Raw genomic sequence first — 21,892 nt, forward strand, 5'->3', positions numbered from 1 at the left:
AGAATAAGTGGAAAAAATGTAAAAAAAAATGGAGAAAAAAGATAAATAGCTTTCTTGGCATCTGAGAGGTGCCAAGTCATATGCTTTAGTCCCTCAATTATATATATATATATATATATATATATATATATATATATATATATATAATTGGTGGGTAAGCTCAACTTTCTTACGCACACCGGACCGGATTTGTCATTTGTTGTGCAACTGTTAAGTCAATTCATGCATGCTCCCACATCGTCTCATTATTCTGCAGCTCTACATGTTCTGAAATATATTAGTGGGAATCATGGCCAAGGGTTATTCATGTCTAACTCTCCTTCTTTCGAGTTACAAGCCTTTTGTGACTCTGACTGGGCTGCTTGCCCAGATTCTCGCAGGTCTGTTAGTGGTTTTGTAGTTATGTTGGGCTCCAGCCTACTCACCTGAAAATCAAAAAAGCAACCCACGGTGTCTTTGTCAGGTGCAGAGGCGGAATATCGCTCTAGGCGAAGGGTTGTGGCAGAATTGGCATGGCTTTCCAGATGACAGAATTGACTATGCCTTCTATCATTCCTATTCCTCTCCATTGTGACAGCTAATCTGCTATATACATTGCAAGGAATCCCGTTTTTCATGAGAGGACGAAGCACATCGATCTTGATTGCCACTTTGTTTGCGAGAAACTGCTGGAAGGACTTTATCTTTTGTTCCTACCAAACTTCAGCTCGCTGACATGTTAACCAAGCATTTATCTGTGACTCATTATAAAGATGTTTTGGGAAAGTTGGGTGTCGGCAACATCCCTCCAACTGGGGGGGGGGGTGTTAGAATAGGAATTTGGGCCTATTTTCTTTGTATTTGAGTTGTATCAGATTTGGCCTAGTCTGTTTATTTATTTTGTAGTTCGGGTCCGAGCCCAATTATTAGTTTCTAGTCTTTAGTCAATTTTGCCCCTGTATATAAACTATATATAATTCATTTTAACAGATGAATGAGATTCCAGAAGCTTCGCATTTCCTCTGCCTTCTCTCCATTTTCTTTTGCTTTATCTCTCTAAATTTCGCCGGCTTCACCATGGTTTCCGGGTAGAGCTCTGCAATTCTAACAGAAATACCACATTTGGGTCGACATGAAAAGATCGATCATGCACAAGTCCAAAGGTCTCCAGGCAAGTGTTGACAACTTTAGCGACATCTAATTCAGTATACCTCATATCCCATACCGTTGTCTGATCCCATGTACTGCTCTTCAGATGCCAGACAGTGAAGCGCTGGCTATTTTTTAATTATCAATCCGAAAATTGATTAACCCAAGCTAATTTCACATTTTTTTTCTCACATTTGTATTCGTCTCTCCTATTAAGTACATCTTATTTGACAGTTGGTTAGGATCAAGCAGGCCAGTCTCTTCTTCTCTCTTACTCTCTCATCGACACTTAAGTTTTAACGGTTACTTTCCGCCGGTGAACACCTCCAGCGCCGGCTCCGGCGGTGACGCTCGGCCTACGTAAGCGCCCCCTCTTTATTCTCCTCTCTCTCTCTCTCTCATATATATATATATATATATATATATTCTCTCTCTCCTCCCTTTTCTCTTTCTTCCCCCTTTTTTCTTCTCCCCCGACTTAACCCCAGCAGCAAGTATTTCCGGCGACCGTCCCACGCCGGCGTCGATCCTTCTTTCTTCTTCTTTTTAGTTCCGGCTGCAGCCCCCAACCCCTACCCTATGCTTCTTTTCTTCCTATCACCTTTCTCTACCCGCTGTGTCTCTGCCCCGTCGATGTTCTCCGGTGACATCTGACAGGTCAGGCGACTTCATTTGGGCCACCACCAGTCCGTGTGTCACCAGTGGTGATGGTGGCACTGCTGCATTCCTCTATTTTTCTTAGTCCCGTGGTGTGTTTTGTGTGTTGTAGGTAACATTTTTGTGGCTGTTTGGTGATGGGAGGGAGGAGCACATGCAAAAGAAACAGAGCAGGTCGGTTGGCAGGAACAAGGCAGTACGTCAGATTCCACAGTATCGAGAATATACCAAGTCGAAAGTCCAGGTTATATTCACGGGAATTGGTACCTCCCACCTCTTGTTTCTCTTTCTCCTGTGTTAGTTAATTTATTGTCGTAGTAGTTCATAGTTAGTTTAGTTATTCCAGTAGTGGGCCTGTAGTTAATATTTATTCTCTTCGAGTTTGGACCTTTGCTTTCTTGTGTTGGCGTTCGTTTTTCTAGACTTTCGTAGGTATAGCGGCTGCGGTTTGTAATGGCAGAGTAGGATCATGTCCTCGGGGAGGGCAGGTGGTGGGAAGGGAGGTAGGGCAAGGGTCAGGGGGTGGGATGGGCCCCAAAGGGGGTAAGGGGAACGATGGTACCTACAGGTTGAGAATTGGATCATGAAATATATGGACGTTGACGGGTAAGTCTATAGAGGTGGCGAAAATTCTCCAGAAGAGGAAGTTCAATATAACTTGTGTTCAGGAGACTAGGTAGATAGGATTGAAGGCGAAGAATGCAGACAGGTATAAGTTGTGGTACTCCGGAGGCGTGAAGGTCATGAACGGAGTATGTATTTTGGTGGATAGGGAGCTCAGAGAGTCAGTGGTAGAGGTTAGGTGGGTGAATGACAGATTGATGGCGATTAAGTTAGTAGTTGAGGGAGCACTTTTAATGTCATTAGTGCTTACGCACCGCTAACGGGCTTGGACGAGGAGGTTAGAATGCACTTTCTGGGAGGCGTTAGATGAGGTGGTGCGGGATACTCCGCCTACAGAGAAGTTATTTATAGGAGGGGATTTCAATGGTCATATTGGGTCGTCTGTTGGTGGCTATGGCGAGGTACACGGTGGCTTCGGCTTTGGGGATATGAACGGAGGAGGTACTTTATTGTTGGATTTTGCTTGAGCTTTTGAGTTGGTGATCATGAACTCTATTTTTCCAAAGAGGAAGGAGCATTTGATTACTTTTCGGAGTATGGTGGCTAAGACTCAGATTGATTATCTCCTCCTCAGGAGGTGCGATAAGGGGTTATGCAAGGATTGTAAGGTGATCCCGAGTGAGAACCTCGCGACATAACATAGGCTCCTAGGGATGGGTGTCGGTATCTTGATAAAGAGGGAAAAAAGGTTTGTACGGGGTCAACTGAGGATCAGATGGGGAGTTTTGACTAAGGATAATGTGCAGGAGTTGGAGGGGCGCTTGTCGGCTATGGGAGCCTGGAAGAGTGGTGGGGATGCTAGTGTTATGTGGACGGCGACAGTGGACTGTATAAGGGAGGCAGCGAGAGAGGTGTTAGGGATCTCGAAGGGTTACTCTCGCGGGCACCGAGGCGACTGGTGGTGGAATGACGTAGTCTAGGGTAAAGTGAAAGCAAAGAAAGCGGCATACCTTAAGTTAATGGAGAGCACTGACGAGGAGCATAGGAGAGCGAACAGAGAAATGTATAAGGAAGTTAGGAAGTAGGCAAAATTAGCAGTCACAGAGGCTAAGACTGTTGCATTTGGTCGGATGTATGAGAAACTGGGTGGCAAAGGTGGGGACAAGAAGTTATTTTGGTTGGCCAAAGCGAGAAAGAGGAAGGCTCGTGACCTAGATCAAGTGAGGTTTATCAAAGACGAGGAAGGTTGTGTATTAATAGAAGAGGCCCAAATTAAGAAAAGATGGCAGCCATACTTTCATAAACTTCTGAATGAAGAGGGGGACGAAAACATCATGTTAGGGGAATTAGGGAACTCCGAGAGTCATCAAGACTTTAGGTGTTGTAGGCGTATTAAGGTTGAAGAGGTCGTGGGAGCAATGCGTAAGATGAGTCGGGGCAAAGCGACCGAACCTGACGAGATTCGAGTAGAATTTTGGAGGTATGTGGGTAGAGCAAGCTTAGAGTAGCTTACTGGGCTATTTAATATTATTTTCAAGACGAGGAGGATACCAGATGAGTGAAGGTGGAGTATGATAATTCTGATGTACACGAACAAAGGTGATATCCAGAATTGTAACAACTATAGGGGTATCAAGTTACTAAATCATACAATGAAAGTTTGGGAGAGGGTGGTGGAAGGGAGGGTAAGGAGGGTAGTGTCTATATCATGAAATCAGTTTGGGTTCATGCCGGGTCGTTCTACTACGGAAGCTATCACCTTATCAGGAGGTTGGTGGAACAGTACAGAGATAAGAAGAGGGATTTGCACATGATATTTATTGACTTAGAGGAGGCGTATGACAAGGTCCCTAGGGACATTCTTTGGAGATGCCTGGAGGTGAACGGTGTGTCGGGAGCTTATATTAAGGCGATAAAGGATATTTATGATGGAACTAAGACTCGGGTTAGGACTGTGGAAGCTGACTCAGAGCCTTTTTCGGTGGTTATGGGGTTACACCAAGGATCTGCGCTCAGCCCTTTCTTAATTGCACTAGCGATGGACGCACTGACATACCATATTCAAGGGGAGGTACCATGGTGTATGTTGTTCACTGATGATATAGTTCTGATTGATGAGATGCGAGGCAGCGTTAATGAGATACTGAAGGTATGGAGGCAGGCCTTGGAGTCTAAAGGTTTCAAGTTGAGTAGGACCAAGATGGAATATTTGGAATGTAAGTTCAGTGACGTGTCGGGGGAAGCGGACATGGAAGTAAGGCTTGACTCACCATTCATCCCTAAGAGAGAGAGTTTCAAGTACTTAGGGTCTATTATCCTGGGGATGAGGAGATCGATGGGGATGTCACACACGTATCGGGCTGGGGTGAATGACATGGAGGTTAGCGTCTGGAGTGTTGTGTGACAAGCATGTGCCACCGAAACTTAAAGGTAAGTTTTATAGAGCGTTGGTTAGATCGGCCATGTTGTATGGGGCTGAATATTGGCCAGTCAAAAATTCACATATCCAGAAGATGAAAGTAGTAGAAATGAGGATGTTGAGATGGATATGAGGGCATACTAGACTGGATAAGATTATGAATGAAGATATTCGGGAGAGGGTGGGTGTGGCTCCCATGGAGGACAAGATGCAAAAAGCGAGGTTTAGATGGTTCGGGCACGAGAAGAGATAGAGGGCGGCCTAAGAAGTATTGGGGCGAGGTGATCAGGCAGGACATGGCGCGGCTTCAGATTTTCGAGGGCATGTCCCTTTATAGGAAGGTATGGAGGTCGAGCATTAGGGTTGTAGGTTAGGGGTAGTTGAGCGTTTTACCTCGTTGTATCGGCTAGTCTGATAGTATTTTGCCTAGGACTGCTAGCAGTTTTTGTTGTTATTATTATTATTATTATTATTATTATTATTATTATTGTTGTTATGATTGTTATTATTATTATTATTATTATTATTATTATCATCATTATTATCGCCTTCCATTTATTTGTTGTATCTTATGATGCTGATATTATTTTTTTGGTTTCTATTGTTATTACGGATCTATTGTCTCTGAGCCGAGGGTCTCCCGGAAACAGCCTCGCTACTCCTCCGGGGTAGGAATAAGGTCTGCGTATACTCTACCCTCCCATACCCCACTAGTGAGATTCTAGGTTGGTGTTGTTTGTTTGTTTGTTATTTGACAGCTGGTTATATGTTGTTCTAAAATGCCAGGTTTTGTAATGTTATTGAACCTATTCTAAATTAAAAACCACAAGAAACTGAAAAACATTTATCAACAAACAATATCAATTACGAGGGCCCCCCGAAATGTACCTAAAAATCTGATCCAAAACAATGTTTCCTGCTTTACAACCTATCTTTCAAGTTGCTGTGAGAAAAATAATTGTGTTTCTAAATAACTTTACTTTTAAAACATATATTAAACTATAGTTCAAAGTTTATCGAAATTTGGTATAAGTTTATACATCCTTATTGAACATTAAAATTAGCATACCCTCAAACATATGTTATATACATAGCAATTAAACTTTGTTTCATGTTACGACATTTCAAGAAAGGAATCACACATCAGCCAGCTGCTTCTTAATACTCCCTAGAAGCTGTGTTTTAAGAAATAGTACCAAATGAAAGAGCTGTGCTTTTTAAGAATCGTAGTTTTACTTGGTTGGACAGAGTTTCAGCCGACCTATAAGGCAGTGGCGCAGCCACATATAGTGAAGTGCACGATCCGTTAGAATATTCTTTGCCGAAAAATAGTATTATGTATATAAAAAAAATATAGTAAATATAAAGATCAAAAATTACTTTTTGTATATATGTATATCAAATCTTTAACACTCTCAGCGAATTTCTGCCGTTGCCACTACTTTCATCAAAATATAAAAAACCTTAGACATATCCATCAACTAACACATGCAAGCATGACGTATCTAGCATTATGGTACTGGGTTCATCTGAATCCAATACTTTTGATACGGAGCATAGTTTATGTGTAAAAATTCATTAATATTGCAACAAATAGTAGCTATGAACTCATAAGTTTAAAAATATAATGGATTCAATACTAAAAACTCAGATATTAAATTCATAGAATTTAAATTCTGAATCCGCCTCTAAATGCAAGCGGGAACAAATTGAGTCGATACTGTATACGAGATGCCTTTCCCTAGTAAATATTCAGGTAAAATGAAAAAGAATAGAACCTCATTTGATCTTATATATTACGACTATGCATTTAGAACGTTAAAAGCCAAATCCTAATCAAAGTGACAGTCTGTCATTCTAAAGTGGTAAAGGTTCCTTTCAGAATATATGTGAATGTGATTTGGCCTTGTTTCAATATATCCTGAAAGGATAAAGTAAAGTACGTAGGAGTTTGAAGATAACACCATTCTCCAAATTAAAGAGCACGAGACATTGGGAATATTTTATGACCATCCTCACTGCTCAAAAATCTTTGAGAATATTTTATGGAACTCCCTGCGAAACATTGGGGGAAAAATCTGTTCAAAAGTTTGAGTTTTTTTTAATAGAATATACTGCGTGCATGTCACTCAATATGTACCCTAGGAAAATTCGGATATAAAATATTTACTCTTAAAAATGAATAACAGTTAAATTTGTACACGGTTTAAAGAATATGTGATTTAAATCAATACAAATGATCTAGGAACAACAAGTAATTAAATTAAATAAAAATAATGAACGATCAAACCAATAGTAGTGTGATGATCAATCCTGATCTTAAGTTGAACACTAAAATTCGGCCTTCGATCGGACCCTCGATATAAGCTCGATTGCGATTAAAGAATAGAATAATCGAAGAACACTTCTAATAAAAGCTAGAAAACAAAAATGAATTTTTATTACTTTGATTTGCGTGTCAACATGTTAAAATAAAAAAAAAACTCTCCCCTTTGAATAGTAGGTGAATTTCAGTCTTAATACAAGTCTAAATAAGGTAAAAATCTTCTTTTTTGGTAAATACCAATCTGCAGCTGATATCGAACGGGATTCACGTCGTAATATCCGGTTGAGTGCGAATATTATGACTCCTTACTTGTTATGCTTAACTGTTCCCCCTTTTCCCGTGGTCTCAAAAATTTACTTGGTCCGGGTCCACTATTTTGCCGTGTTCGATCCCAGATACATCGTTCACTCCCCCCGGGTTCTGATACAAGAGGTCCTTCGGCCTTGCTTGTAGTTGTGTCGAACCGTTCTTCCCTCTTGTTTCCTTATCGAGGAACTAGGAAAAACGTTGCCCCCGATTTTACCCATACACAGATAGTCCCCTCGTTTTTCAGAGAACATATTTATCGAAGCGACGAGAAGCGATTAATTGACCCTGGTTCCTTCTTCTATACGCTATAACGAGTTGACGGGTCAGCGAAATGTCCCATCAGTCGCGTCGTTCTGACTTCGAACACGTGTCAACAGCCGGTTGACCGTCCTCGAATGCGAAACGCCACACATTGATTATCCCTTCACTATAAAAGCTTCGATGCTTTTTTTACTTTTTTACTTTACGATTCCAGAAGTCCTTAATTTACCCCCAAACTTTTCACTTGTTCGTAAGCCTTTCAAATCTTCATACATTGTTATATATATCTTCATATACTCATCTTTACATTTTCAGATCTTCACACTCCATTTTCAAACCTTCACGTTTGACCTTCAAACATTCATCTTCATTCTTCAAATCTTCATCATCGCCTTCAAATATTCATATTTCCCAGAATTCGATGCAGAAGACCTCGCAATCTATGTCTCAACAGACCGTCCCTTCAACTTCCAACCCGGTTACAGATGCTGCGGTGGCCGTATCTGAAGTTCCCCGGAACCTCCCCTGAAGAACTTTATTCCCGAAGGCTACTCTATTGAAAATGACTTCCAGATCGAGAAAGCCTCTAGTCAATAGGATCGAGTCGATGAGGTATGGAGGCACCATCAGCGAGGACACGCTCCTTACGGTTCGGGAGGACTGTAAATGGGAGGGAAAAGAAGTAGTTGTCCCTGGTCCTGATGAGGACATAACCACACACGTGGAGGGGTATCGAGGTTTGCCTAGGGCAGATACATCCATCCTTTTGGAGGATCATGATCATCTTCCGCCACTTCATCAATAACACCGAAAAACCCCGGTTTACCCTCGACTATCTGCTTCGTATCTACAGTCCTCGGATCTTCCGAGGGGGATTATCAAGCTCGTTCGTCGGGTGAGGAAAGCCATATTCTCGAGCATCGACGAGGACAGGGATTGAGGATGGAAAGGAAGATTAGATTGGGTGAAAATTGAGGATCTCATTCCCTCCAAGTTCCTACGGTTCCCTGAAAAGTGGAACCTAGCCCGTAAGTCCTTCTTTTTGAGTACTTAGAATTTATTTTGGATTGTTTTTGTTCTCCTTCTTCATTACTTGGCTTTACCATAGTGTACCGGTTTCCAGAGTCCCCAACGTAGTTCCCCGCTTCAAAGAGTGGGTTGAGGGGATCTGCATGGAGATGTAGTAGTTTGAGCGCGAATGGTGTAAGCTTTCGAAGGGAAAGCGGGAGGTCCGTTCCCATGGCGAGTTCTCTTCCCGACTATACTTACGTATATATTCAACTATTTTTTTCTAAATCCCTCTATTCTTTTCATAGGTTTGATCAAGACCACTGAGCTCCAGCATTGGATAAGGACGAGCTTCGTCCTCTGCCAATAAATCTCTGCTTTGGGACAGCCCGAGGTTGTCTTGAAGAAAGAGGAGAAAAGAGAAGAATGATAAAGTCTACGGACTCCGTGGAAGCCAAAGCCAAGAAGAAGAGAGTAGCAGTTCGGGCATGAAAGAGCAATAAGAAAAGTACCAGGGCTAGGGTACTGGACTCCGACTCCCTCTACCTATTCAGGGATTACCCTGAAGATGAGACCTAGAGTTCGTCGACCATGGGCCGGCCATTGATGAAGAAGAGATGGCAGCAATCGGGGGAAGTGACCGAGAGGCCGACCCCCGCTTCGCTCGGGAGCCAAAAAGAAAATCAGAGGCCACAGTCTCCCGAGAAGCTATCCCTGTTCTGAGGGAAGGTGTTGGTGTCATTGACATCACAGAATCGCCGTCAAGGATAAGCCAAATGAGACATCACCGGCTGCAAACGAGGCCCTTACCCTGTTCTTTGATAGTGTGGACATGGGTGCGTTGGAGGATTACTTCAGTTTTGGTTAGAGGAGATCCTAAAAAGGGATGTGTTGTCGGAGCATGCGAGCCAAGCTCGAGTCCGGAGCTAGTGAAGCAGGTCCCTGCTTTGAGAGTGGATCCCGACTGTAAAAGAACGGTCATGTTTACTCTCCCGACGGACACTCGGGTGATGTCCGAACCGGTGGGTGTGGCCATCTATCCTCGTTGCTTGGTGACCGAAGAGGACCAGACAAAGATGAATGAGGTGAGCACACCGAGCCTCTTCAACGAGGCACAACATGCACTGAACCGGGTAAGTTTCACGCAGCTTATTTAACTTTAGCGTATCCTCATGATCTTATCGATTTGTTTTTCAGGCTTTGGTGTTCCATCATGAAATCTTCCATCGGTGTTGGATGGAAGTCAGCCAGCTCTAGTTCGAGCTCAAGGAGCAAGTCCGGCAGAAGGACATGTACAGGGTTCTCAGCGAGCAAAAAGACGAGGTCCTCAAGGATCTCCCTATTATTCGAGCTGAGCTGGAAAAAGCTCAAAGGGAAACTTCGTCCGTGAAATGGGAGCATGCTGGACTGGTCGAGAAGGTAAGGATTATTGATATTAAAAATGATAGGTTTCGAGTAGTGACTAACGACGCAACTTCGCAGGTCTAAGAGAAGATAAACCTGATTGACCAGCTCCGGGCGGAGATAAACGAGCTCAAAACTTTGACCGAGACGTTGAGGAGCAGGATGGACCTTCTGGACTCGAAAAGGGAGGCTACCAAAGATGAGTTGGCATCAGTCAAGGACCATCTCCGGGTGACGAAGAATAAGGTCGACAAGTAGTCTCAGCTAAATAATGAGCTTCGGGATCAACTGATTCAGCCATCTCGGACGGGATGACCTCGACCGGGAATATACTACGCTGAAGTCCAAGTTAGAGGCAACCTCGATCGATTCCTCCGAGGTCGAGGAGATGCTGGCCCGACATAAAACTGACGTAGAAATAATCGAGGTCCACTTAATAATAAAGGCTGAGTACGTAAAGTGGCTATCCCGGAGGGAGACCCTCGAGGAGATTCACACCCACGAGTTTGATTTTTCGGCCGAGATTGATGAGGCCAAGAGGCTCGAGGCCGAGACAAAAGAGCTATATGAGCCCGAGGGTTCCAGCGCTGAATCGGGCTCCGATGCAGATTAGACGGAGATGCATTATCTTTCTTTTGTACATTTCTTTTTTGTTTGTTTTGAGACCATTTTTTCTTGTTTTTGTACATATTTTTGGAATATATAAAAAAATTCTTCGGCTACACTGTGTATTTTATTTTTGAGTATCTATATGCAACTTTTTATTTGAAGATCGTCATTAATACCTTAGCATAAAATTGGACTTAATCTAGAATACACGTTCCCCCGAAACCCGAATAAGGCCTGATTTAGGTAATAACTGTGAGTTGTTTAGGCTTAGAAATCTCGATAAAAATGAAGACATTTACGATAGTTGAGTACTTTAGTCGTACACGACAGTGTTTTACCGAGGGTAACCTTTTAGTAGGTTTTAATTATGTGTAAGGGACTTACTTTCTGAGTACGGACTTGGACGTCTCCGAGCCGTTTTAAGTTGGCCGTAGCCTTTCAAGTTTGGGCCATGCTAATAGGCTCGGTGCCCTTGAGATTTGATAGCCCGGGCTGTCCGATCTTGTTACCGGACGAAAGTCCCCGAGTTGGGGTGGCCCATAGGCTATAGGACTTAGGATTCGTTCGAATATATCGACGATGTAAATGCAACGTGATAAAATATAGAGGGCAAATTTCTTTCATTACTTTGCATGTATAGTACATAATCGAAGATGCATAAGCTTTCTGCCTTGGAAAAAATGAGCTACACGGGTACAACTCATTTGACCGTTTTATTGTTTGACCCTTACAACGAATTCTAAAAATTGAGCCTTATCTTTTGATATTAAATAATAACACCTTCTAAGGATCCTAATTTAGGGGGTAATGGCCCCTAGTATTTGAGACCGAACTTGTGAGGGCTCGAATATTGATGGTCCAATAGGGTTGATCAGCAACTTCGGCTTTAGGCCGGCCTTTGAAACTAAGGTAGCACATTTTATTGTTGCCTCTTTAAAAACTTGTCGTAAAACCCACTTCGGAAAAAACCGATTCAAGAGAAAAAGAGTACAACATGTGCTTTCAAACATAATTACCACATTTGCCCTTAGCCGAGTACCTGCATAAGTTAGTCCATAGTATAATCAAATTTTAAAAAAGGGAATTGTGTTCGTACCTTAGAAGTGATACCGCTTTAAATGTGCCATGTTCCATTTGTTCGGTAGTTGTACACCATTTTCCCACTCGAGTTTATACGAACCTTTTCCGGTTATTCCGGTAACTCTATATGGTCCTTCCCAGTTCGAGCCTAATTTTGACGCCATTTGGGTTCTTGGTGTGTAGCGTTACTTTTCTTAACACCAAGTCCCTGACTTGGAAATGTCGAAGGTTAGCTCTTTGGTTGTAGTACCTCCCCACTCGCTGCTATTGGGCAACCAAACGGACTAGGGCGGCTTCCTACTTTTCGTCAAACAAGTCCAAACTCGTGGTCATGGCCTCGCAGTTTGATACTTCAGTAGCATATTGGAACCTTAGGCTCGATTTAACTACATCGACGAGGATTAAGGCTTTTGCACCATTGACTAGAGAGAACGGTTTCGCACTGGTTCTTGACTTCGAAGTCGTTCGGTATTCCCACAGGATTTTTGGCAAGATTTCTTTCCATTTTCCCTTCAAATCGGTTAGTCTCTTTTTCAGGTTTTAGAGTATAGTTTTGTTCGTTGACTCCACTTGTCCGTTCCCACTAGGGTGTTAAGGTGTTGATAATATCTTTTTGATTTTGTGGTCTTCGAGAAACTTACTTACCTTACTGCCGATGAACTGCTTTTCATTGTCGCGAACGATCTCGGTTGGTATCCCGAATCGACATATAATATGATCCCAGATGAAGTCGATGACCTCTTTCTCCCAAAACCTTCTCGAACACCTGAGTTTCGACCTACTTGGAGAAATAATCGGTCATAAGTAGTATGAATTGGGCTTTACTGAGCGCCCATGGCAGGGCACCGACGATGTCCATCCCCTATTTCATAAAATAGCAATGGCGATAGGAGCGGATGAAGCATCTCTCCTTGTTGATAAATCATTAGGGCATGTCTTTGACACTCAGTGCATTTTCATACGAAGTCTTTCGCATCTTTCTCTATCTCGTTCCAGTAGTAACATGCTCTGATTAATTTTTGAACCAGGGATTCTGCTCCCGAGTGTTTCCCACAAGTGCCCTCGTGGACCTCTCTCATGGCATAATCGGTCTCCCCCGAACCCAAGTATCTAGCTAGTGGGCCAAAAAAGGATCTTTTGAACAATTTCCCCTTGACCAAGCTGAACATGGCATCTTTGGTGTGCAGGGCTCTCGACTACTTAGGATCCGATGGCAATTTTCCTGTCTTCAGGTAGCTTATGTATTTTTTTCTCCAATCCCAAGTTAATTTTGTCGAGTTTACCTCGGCGTGACCTTCTTCTACCACCGAGTTCATTAGTTGTACCACTGTCCCGGAGTCGAATTCATAGGAGTCGACAGACGATCCCAAGTTGGCCAATGTATCGGCCTCGCTATTTTTATTTCGAGGTACATTTTGTAGAGTTCATTCCTTTAATTGGTGTAAGGTCACTTGCAACTTATCCAAGTACTTCCGCATATGTTCTTCTTTTACTTCAAACGTCCCGTTGACTTGATTTACGATAAAGAGGGAGTCACATTTGGCCTCGATCATTTCGGCCCCCAGGCTCTTAGCCAATTCTAGACCTGCAATCATAGTTTCATACTTGGCTTCATTGTTAGTCAATTTTACAGTTCTAATGGACTGCCTAATTACGTTGCCCGTAGGTGGCTTCAATACGATACCGAGCCCGGACCCCTTCGCGTTGGAGGTACCGTCCGTGAATAGGGTCCAGATCCCTGAGCTAGTATCCAAAGTGAGTAATAATTCCTTCTCGCCCTTGGGTACCAAGGCCGATGTGAAGTCAGCCACGAAGTCCGCTAAAATCTGAGATTTTATACCGGTCTGTAGTTTGTATTTGATATCGTACCTGCTAATTTCTACGTCCCATTTGGCCAACCGGCCCGAGAGCTCAGGCTTGTGCATGATATTCCTCAGTGGGTAAGAGGTCACGACATATATGGGGCGGCATTGAAAGTACGGTTTTAATTTTCTAGAAACGGCGAGCGCTAATTTTTCTAAGTGCGGATGCCTTGTTTCGGCATCACCTAGGGATATACTAACATAATAAATAGAAAATTGTGTACCTTCTTCTTCCTGAACTAGGACACCACTTATCGACACCTCAAAAACCGCCAAGTAGAGGTATGGATGTTCAACCGCCTTTGGAATGTGCAGCAAGGGAGGGCTCGATAAGTATCGCTTAAGTTCTTCTAAAGCTTGTTTGCATTTCGGGGGGCCAAGAGAAGTTGTTCTTATTTTTCAATAGTGAGAAACCTCGATGGCTCTTATCTGACGATCTCGAAATAAACCGGCCAAATGCGGCTATCCGCCTGGTCAGTCTTTGTACTGTCTTAATGTTGTCGACTACAGTGATGTCTTCTATGGCCTTTATTTTGTCTGGGTTGATCACTATTCCCCAGTTAGATACCATGAACTTGAGAAACGTGCCCGATCTAACCCCGAAAGCACACGTCTCGAGGTTTAGTTTCATGTTGTACTTCCTCAATATGTCGAAGGTTTCCTGCAAATATTTCAAATGGCCCTCTGCTCATAGGGAATTAACCAACATATCATCAATATAAACTTCCATTGATTTCCATATTTGTTCTTTGAGCATCTGGTTAACTAGGCGTTGGTATGTGGTACCGATGTTCTTTAGTCCGAACGGCATTACGTTATAACAGTAAGTGCCAAATTTGGTTATGAAAGAAGATTTTTCTTGATCATCGGGTCCATCCGAATTTGGTTGTACCCGAAATAAGCGTCGATAAAATGAAATATCTTGTGTCCGGCTGTCACATCGATCATTCGATCGATGTAAGGAAAAGGGAAAGAGTCCTTCGGACACACCTTGTTTAGATCCTTATAATCTACACACATCCTAAGTTTATTTCCTTTTTTAGGTATGACTACTACATTAGCTATCCGTTCGGGGTATTTGACTTCCCGGATGGAACCTATTTTCAGAAGTTTAGATACCTCGTCCTTGATGAATGCGTGTTTGATCTCGGACTTTGGCCTTCTCTTCTGCTTAATCGGATGAAACTTTGGATCCAAGCTCAATTTGTGAGTTGTTACCTCCGATGAGATCCCTGTCATGTCTAGCTGGGACCATGCAAAATAATCGGCAATTGCTTTAAGAAAATCAATAAGTTTTTTCCTAAGTTGGGGGGTTAATCTCGTGCCTAGGTATACCTTTCGATCCATTAGGTGCTCGATCAATATAACCTGCTCCAACTCCTCGATTGTCAATTTGGTAGTGTTGGTGTCATCGGGAGTTATAAAAGATCTTGGGACGCCGTAATCATCCTCATCGTCTGCTTCGTGCTCCTTCCGTTTTTCCATCTTGGTTGAGGCCGATATCATTGATTGCTATTTAGTTTCTTTTTCTTTGGCCGGTTCCCTATTTTTTGATGTCGAAACTGCGGGCACCGGGATTACTTCATCGACAGTGAATATTTCCTTTGCGGTCGGCTGTTCCCCGTAGACTATTTTGACTCCTCCTGGAGTTGGAAATTTCAGCGCCTGATGTAAGGTCGAAGGCACCGACTTCATGTTGTGAACTCGTGGCCTTCTAAACAAGGCGTTGTACCTCATATCCCCCTCGATCGCGTAGAACTTTGTTTCTTGGGTGCTTCAGACAGTGTTTACCGGTAACGTTATCTCACCCTTCGTGGTCTCGTATGCCATGTTGAATCCGTTCAATACCCGGACCACTGGTACAATTTGGTCATGTAACCACAGTTGTTCTACGACCCTCGATCGGATGATGTTGGCCGAGCTACCTGGATTAATAAACACACATATAACCCGAGATTTATTGATAAGTACATATATTACCAGTGCATCGTTGTGAGGATGGACGATGCCCTCAGTGTCTTCGTCGATGAATGAGATGGCTCCTTTCGGGACGTAATCCCGAGTGCATTTTCCCCTCGTGATAGAAACTTTGGTGCATTTTATCATTGGCCCTTGGGGGACATCAACTCCCCCAATGATCATGTTGATAACGTGCTGGGGCTCCTCTTATTCGACCTGTTTGTTGGCGTCCCTGTTTCTGAAGTGTTTTTGGCTCGCTCGCTTAGGAACTCTCGAATGTGCATATTTTTGAACAATCGATCTACTTCGTCTCTTAGTTGTCGACAATCTTTGATCATATGACCGTGAGCACTATGGTATTTGCACATCAAGCTATGATCTCTCTGGGCGGGATCAGACTGCAGTGGTCTTGACCACTTAGTCTCTTTGATGCGTCCTATGGCATACATTATACTTGTAGTATCTACGTTGAAATTATACTTCGATAATCTCGGTGCTTCTCTACTCCCGAGCGACTTGCCAAACCCGCTCTTGCTCATCAGGACCTGGCTTCTTGATCCTCGATCATTTCTCTTGTCATTCCTTGTCGGGTGGCACTCGGATCCGTTTCCCCTCCGATCTGCACCGTACGACTAGTATCGATCTCGGACCGGCCTTAGCTCCTGATCGATGATTCTCTTGGACCTTTCATCAGTTCTGTTGAGGTAAATAGACCCCGAAGGGGGACCTGAGTCGGTCGTCCTCGGCCCTGATCTTCGGGGATTGAGCCCTTGAGTAAATTCCTGAACGACCCAATCATCCGCGACCTGGGGCAGATATATCCGTTCCATCTGGAACCTTGACACAAACTCCCTAAGCATCTTGTTATCCATCTACTTAACCTTGAAAGGTCTGACTTCCTCGTCTCGAGCTTGATGGCACCGGCATGGGCCTTTATGAAAGCATCTGCAAGCATATCAAACGAGTTAATAAAATTTGGAGGCAAGTTGTGATACCATATCATTGCTCCCTTAGACAAGGTTTCCCCAAAGTTTTCCAGCAACACCGACTCAATTTCGTCGTCTTCCAGGTCATTCCCTTTGATTGCATATGTATAGGAGGTTACATGCTCATTCGGATTTGTGGTCCCATTATACTTGAGAATGTCGGGCATTCAAAACCTCTTCGGGATCAGCTTTGGTGCAGCGATCGGGGTGAAAGTCTTATGAATTAACTTTTTGGAGTCCGACCCCTTCAATATCGGTGGTTTTCCCGGGATCTGATCGACTCTGGAGTTAAAAGTTTCCACCTTTTTCTCGCCAGACTCCACCCGTTTTGTCAACGTTTCGAGCATCTTCATCACCTTGGAAGTTTTCCCGGGCCTGAATCCACTCGATTCCATGGCAACTTGTTCATCCCTTCGAGTATTTTCCCTGGACCGCTTGTTCTGTAACTGCGTTATTGCCGTTTGCTGAGCTTGCAACATCTCGAAAATCAACCTCAGGCTCACCCTATCACCTTCACCTTCGGGCACCTCTCTAGCCATTGGTCGGGGTCCCCCGCGAATGCTGTTTTCGGGGTCAGTCGATAGAATGATGTTGATGGCAACCTATGATTTTGCATCGATCGGGTCGGCGGATGGGACACCATTGGGATCAACAGGGGACACATCATTGCTAGGCATCGCGTTATTGTTCTCACCATGATGGCCTAACTCAGCGTCAACGTTCAAGTGAGCAAACTGAGAATTTGACATCCTTAGGCTAACCTGGAGTCCAAACTTCAAAGAATAAGCGTAAAACACGGTGTGTTATGGAGATTAGTACCAAATGACCACTATTATTTTTTGCCCCGCGGTGGGCGCCAAACTGTTTACCCTAAAAATGAGTAACAATTAAATTTATACGTGATTTAAAGGATACGTGATTTAATTCAATACTAATGATTTAGAAACATCAAGTAATTAAATTAAATAAATAATGAATGATCAAACCAATAGTAGTGTGATGATCAAGCCTGATTTTAAGTTGAACACTGAAATCCAGCCTTCGACCGGACTCTCGATATAAGCTCGGTTGCGATTAAAGAAGAGAATAACTGAAGAACACTTTTAATAATAGCTAGAAAATAAAAATAAACTTTTATTGCTTTGATTTGCGTGTCAACAACGTGTTAAAATAAAAGAAACTCTCTCCTTTATATAGTAAAAAAAATTCAGTCCTAATATAAGTCTAAATAAGGTAAAAATCTTCTTTTTCCGGTAAATGTCGATATGCAGTTGATATCGGATGGGATTCACGACGTGATATCCGGTTGAGGGCGAATATTACGGTTCCCTACTTGCCATGCCTAACTGTTCCCCCTTTTTCCGTGGTCTCGAAACTTTACTTGGTTCAGATCCACTAATTTGTCGTGCTCGATCCCAGATATATCGTTCACTCCTCCCGAGTCCGATACGAGGGGTCCTTCGGCCTTACTTGTAGTTGCGTCGAACCGTGCTTCCCTCTTGTTTCCTTATAGGGGAACTGAGAAAAACTTTAACTTCGATTTTACCCGTACAAAACGTGCTCCACTTCATAATGCTTTATTAGTTTTCGGCCGTTTAATCCTTTTGATATCCCAATAGGTCAATGATTAAGTTAAGAAGTTGTGCAAATAATAATAATAATAATAATAATAAGAAGAAGAAGAAGAAGTTCAAATGCTGCTTTACTATGTGCAGAGTTTGAGTGTAACATTCCATAAAATTAGGGGTTGTTTGGTTACAATGATAGGATAAACAAAAATATATCATGACATAAAATATTCCATAGAATTAGTTATCCCATATTTTATATGAAATAGCTAATCTCATTATTTTAGTATAGAATTTATCTCGAAATGAGCTAATACCTATAATACAATTACAAATTCTATTCCAGAATTATTATCTTTATGTCATGTACAGAACTATCCTTTATTAAAGATTAATATTGTTTCAACGCAAGGAAAAGGAAGAAGAAGAACTAGCGGTGTTTTTTTTTTGTTTTTTTTAATTTTTTTTATGATACATTGAACTGTTAGCAAGCGAGCATTAAACCCAGAAACAACAGGGGCCACACGAGGTCACCATTTCTTTCCACCCGTAATGAGTATGACATATATAGGTAAATGTTCATTTGTCTTGTATGAATTTAGGGTTATTCGGAGGGTTGTATAAGAATAGTATTGAATATAATATAGTAGTAATGCTGAAATTAGTTATGATGAATTATTTTTTATCAAATCGTTTGATTTGATGTATTAAAAGTTTTGAAAGGACAATTCTATCTTTATCCATGTATTAAAAATCAGTTGTTAATGTCATGATTTGTTATGTATAAAAATAATACTGAATAAGATGTATAACTAAAAAATTAATAAAACTAAAGCTAATACATATATTATTTTCTCTAATACATCATATCAAATGATCCCTTAATAGGAGTATTATTATTATTTTTTGAATAAATTTATCACTAAACCATGACTATATGCATTTATCTCAGTTTATCATACAACTATAATAAATTCTCGTGATTGTTGTTAAATTTCTTGACACTATCTTGGCTCTAGTAACAACTTGGTCAAGTCTGCGTAAAGCTCAAAAAACAGTAGGTAAAAGGGATCTTTCTTATCCTTCAGATAGTACATATTGGCGTCTTATGAAACAAAAAAACAAAAGAAATATATACTAAACTTTAGTGTACTACAAAATAATCACACAAATTATTAAATACTACTAGTACCAATTATCAAATTGTCCAAATATGGGATTACCTGTATCATAATCCGACAAGTCGACAACCTCTCCTCCCCATCTCATTTCTTAAAACCCAATTTCCAAACCCCAAAAATTTCTCAGCTTATCATATTTGGTGACTGTTTTAAGTTGAAATTCTCCCACTGGAAAAACCCCAATCAGTACTCATATCGAAGTATTTCAATGGCTACAGCTACACAACTTACGTGTTCTACCATTATTAACGACCTACCTGATGTGATCCTTTCTAACATCATCGCCGCAATCTCCGACGTCCGCAGCCGCAACTCCGCCGCCCTCGTCTGCCGGAAATGCCTCGTCTTCGAACGTTCCACGCGCGTCTCCCTCACGCTCCGTGGCAACGTCCGTGACCTCTTCATGTTACCCACTTGCTTCAGATCCGTAACTCACCTTGACCTCTCCCTTATCTCTCCTTGGGGTCACCCACTCCTCTCTTCGGTCGACGGCGCCGGTGCAGAAGCTGACCCTTCCCTCATCGCCCACCTTCTCCGCCACGCGTTTCCTTCCGTCACTTCCCTCGTTGTCTACACGCGCCACCCATTCACCCTCCAGCTTTTGCCTCCTCTATGGCCCCACCTAAAGGAAATCAAGCTTGTGCGGTGGCACCAGCGTCCCCAACTAGCTACTGGTGATGAATTTAATATGCTATTTGAGAATTGCCCACAGCTTAAATCTCTAGATTTGTCGACTTTTTACTGCTGGACGGATGATATTCCTACAGCACTTGAATCTCATCCTATGGTTGCTTCTAATCTCACTAGCTTTAATCTCTTGAATTCCAGTTTTCCTGAAGGGTTTAAGTCTGATGAGATTAAGGTAATTACACAAGCTTGTCCTAATTTGAAAGAGTTTAAGGTTGCTTGTATGTTTGATCCTAGGTACATTGGTTTTGTTGGTGATGAAGGTTTGGTTTCTATAGCTACAAACTGTACCAAATTATCAGTGCTTCATTTGGCGGACACATCAGCTTTATCCAACTCTAGGGGTGATCCAAATGATGAGGGGTTCACCGAAGAGGATGCGAAGATTAGTGTTGGAACTTTGATTGAGGTATTTTCTGGTCTTCCATTACTTGAAGAGCTTGTTTTAGATGTTTGTAATAATGTTAGAGACACGGGTCCTGCCTTGGAGATTTTGAATAGAAAATGTCCCAAATTGAGATCGTTGAAGTTGGGGCAATTCCACGGTATTTCTGTGCCAATTGAATCGAAGTTGGATGGAGTTGCTCTTTGTCAAGGACTTCAATCTCTGTCGATAAGTAATGTGGGGGACTTGAATGATATGGGTTTGATAGCTATTGGTAGAGGGTGTTCGAGGTTAGCCAAGTTTGAGATTCAAGGTTGTAAGAAGATTACTATGAGGGGAATGAGGACACTAGCTTCTTTGCTTAGCAGAACTTTGGTTGATGTCAAGATATCTTGCTGCAAGAATCTTGGAGCCTCTTCTTCATTGAAAGCATTGGAACCGATACAAGGACGGATACAAAAGCTTCACATTGACTGTGTGTGGGACAGCGTTGAAGAATTTGAGAATCTTGATGGTAATGGATACGGGTTTGATCTTAACAGGAGTGATGGAGGGGAGGCATCAAGCAACTTTGCTTGTTCCGGGGACACATTTGGATGCGAGGAAGATGCTTACATGTTTAGACAGAAGAAAAGATGCAAGTTCTCCTATGATCTTAATAGTTTGTATGAGGATGTCAATGGCCGTGGCAATGGATATAGTGGACGATCATGGGATCAGCTGCAATGCCTCTCTCTTTGGATTGGTGTTGGTGAGCTTTTGACTCCTTTAACTACTGCAGGTCTTGAAGACTGTCCTAACTTAGAGGAGATCAAGATTAGGGTGGAAGGAGATTGCAGGCTTTGGTCAAAACCTTCGGAGCGGGCATTTGGACTGAGCACCCTACTACTCTATCCTAAGCTTTCCAAGATGCATTTGGATTGTGGAGATACCATAGGTTATGCACACACTGCGCCATCAGGGCAGATGGATTTGAGCTTGTGGGAGAGGTTTTATCTGTTTGGGATTGGAAATTTGAGCCTTGCCGAACTAGATTACTGGCCACCTCAAGATAGGGACGTTAACCAAAGGTGTCTATCCCTACCAGCAGCTGGGCTGCTACAAGAATGCATCACACTCAGAAAACTGTTCATCCATGGAACAGCGCATGAACATTTCATGATGTTCCTTCTTAGAATCCCAAACATAAGAGATGTACAACTGAGAGAGGACTACTATCCAGCACCAGAGAATGACATGAGTACAGAGATGAGAGCGGACTCCTTGAGCCGCTTTGAAGCTGCCCTAAACAGGCGCCCAATATCCGATTGATGCAAGGAACACAATGCGCACATAATGTTCCCATATCCAGTGCTTCAATAGTTTTCTTTTGTCAGAATATGTATGTAAATTTTCAGATCTCTTTATATGCATTAAGGTTTGTGCATTGGTTATTGATGCATTCCGACGCAAATTGGGATGAAGAGGATGATATGGGTCCAAGTTTTGCTTGTAGAGAG

General features: G+C 42.4%; 1 protein-coding gene across 1 annotated transcript; it reads left to right on the plus strand.

Annotated features, from left to right (window-relative positions):
• Window positions 1-19,347: 19,347 nt before the first annotated feature.
• LOC104115030 (F-box/LRR-repeat MAX2 homolog A) lies at window positions 19,348-21,826 on the plus strand. Its single transcript, XM_009625596.4, has one exon. It carries the CDS (start codon window positions 19,530-19,532, stop codon window positions 21,702-21,704), a length of 2,175 nt encoding a protein of 724 aa, XP_009623891.1. The 5' UTR covers window positions 19,348-19,529; the 3' UTR covers window positions 21,705-21,826.
• Window positions 21,827-21,892: the final 66 nt, after the last annotated feature.

This window comes from Nicotiana tomentosiformis, chromosome 7 (genome assembly GCF_000390325.3).
Source record: "Nicotiana tomentosiformis chromosome 7, ASM39032v3, whole genome shotgun sequence".
NCBI classification, from domain to species: Eukaryota; Viridiplantae; Streptophyta; class Magnoliopsida; order Solanales; family Solanaceae; genus Nicotiana; species Nicotiana tomentosiformis.

What these genes read in the sequence shown, in the direction of transcription:
- LOC104115030 (XM_009625596.4), top strand. Translation starts at nt 19,530, where the DNA reads ATGGCTACAGCTACACAACTTACGTGTTCTACCATTATTAACGACCTA.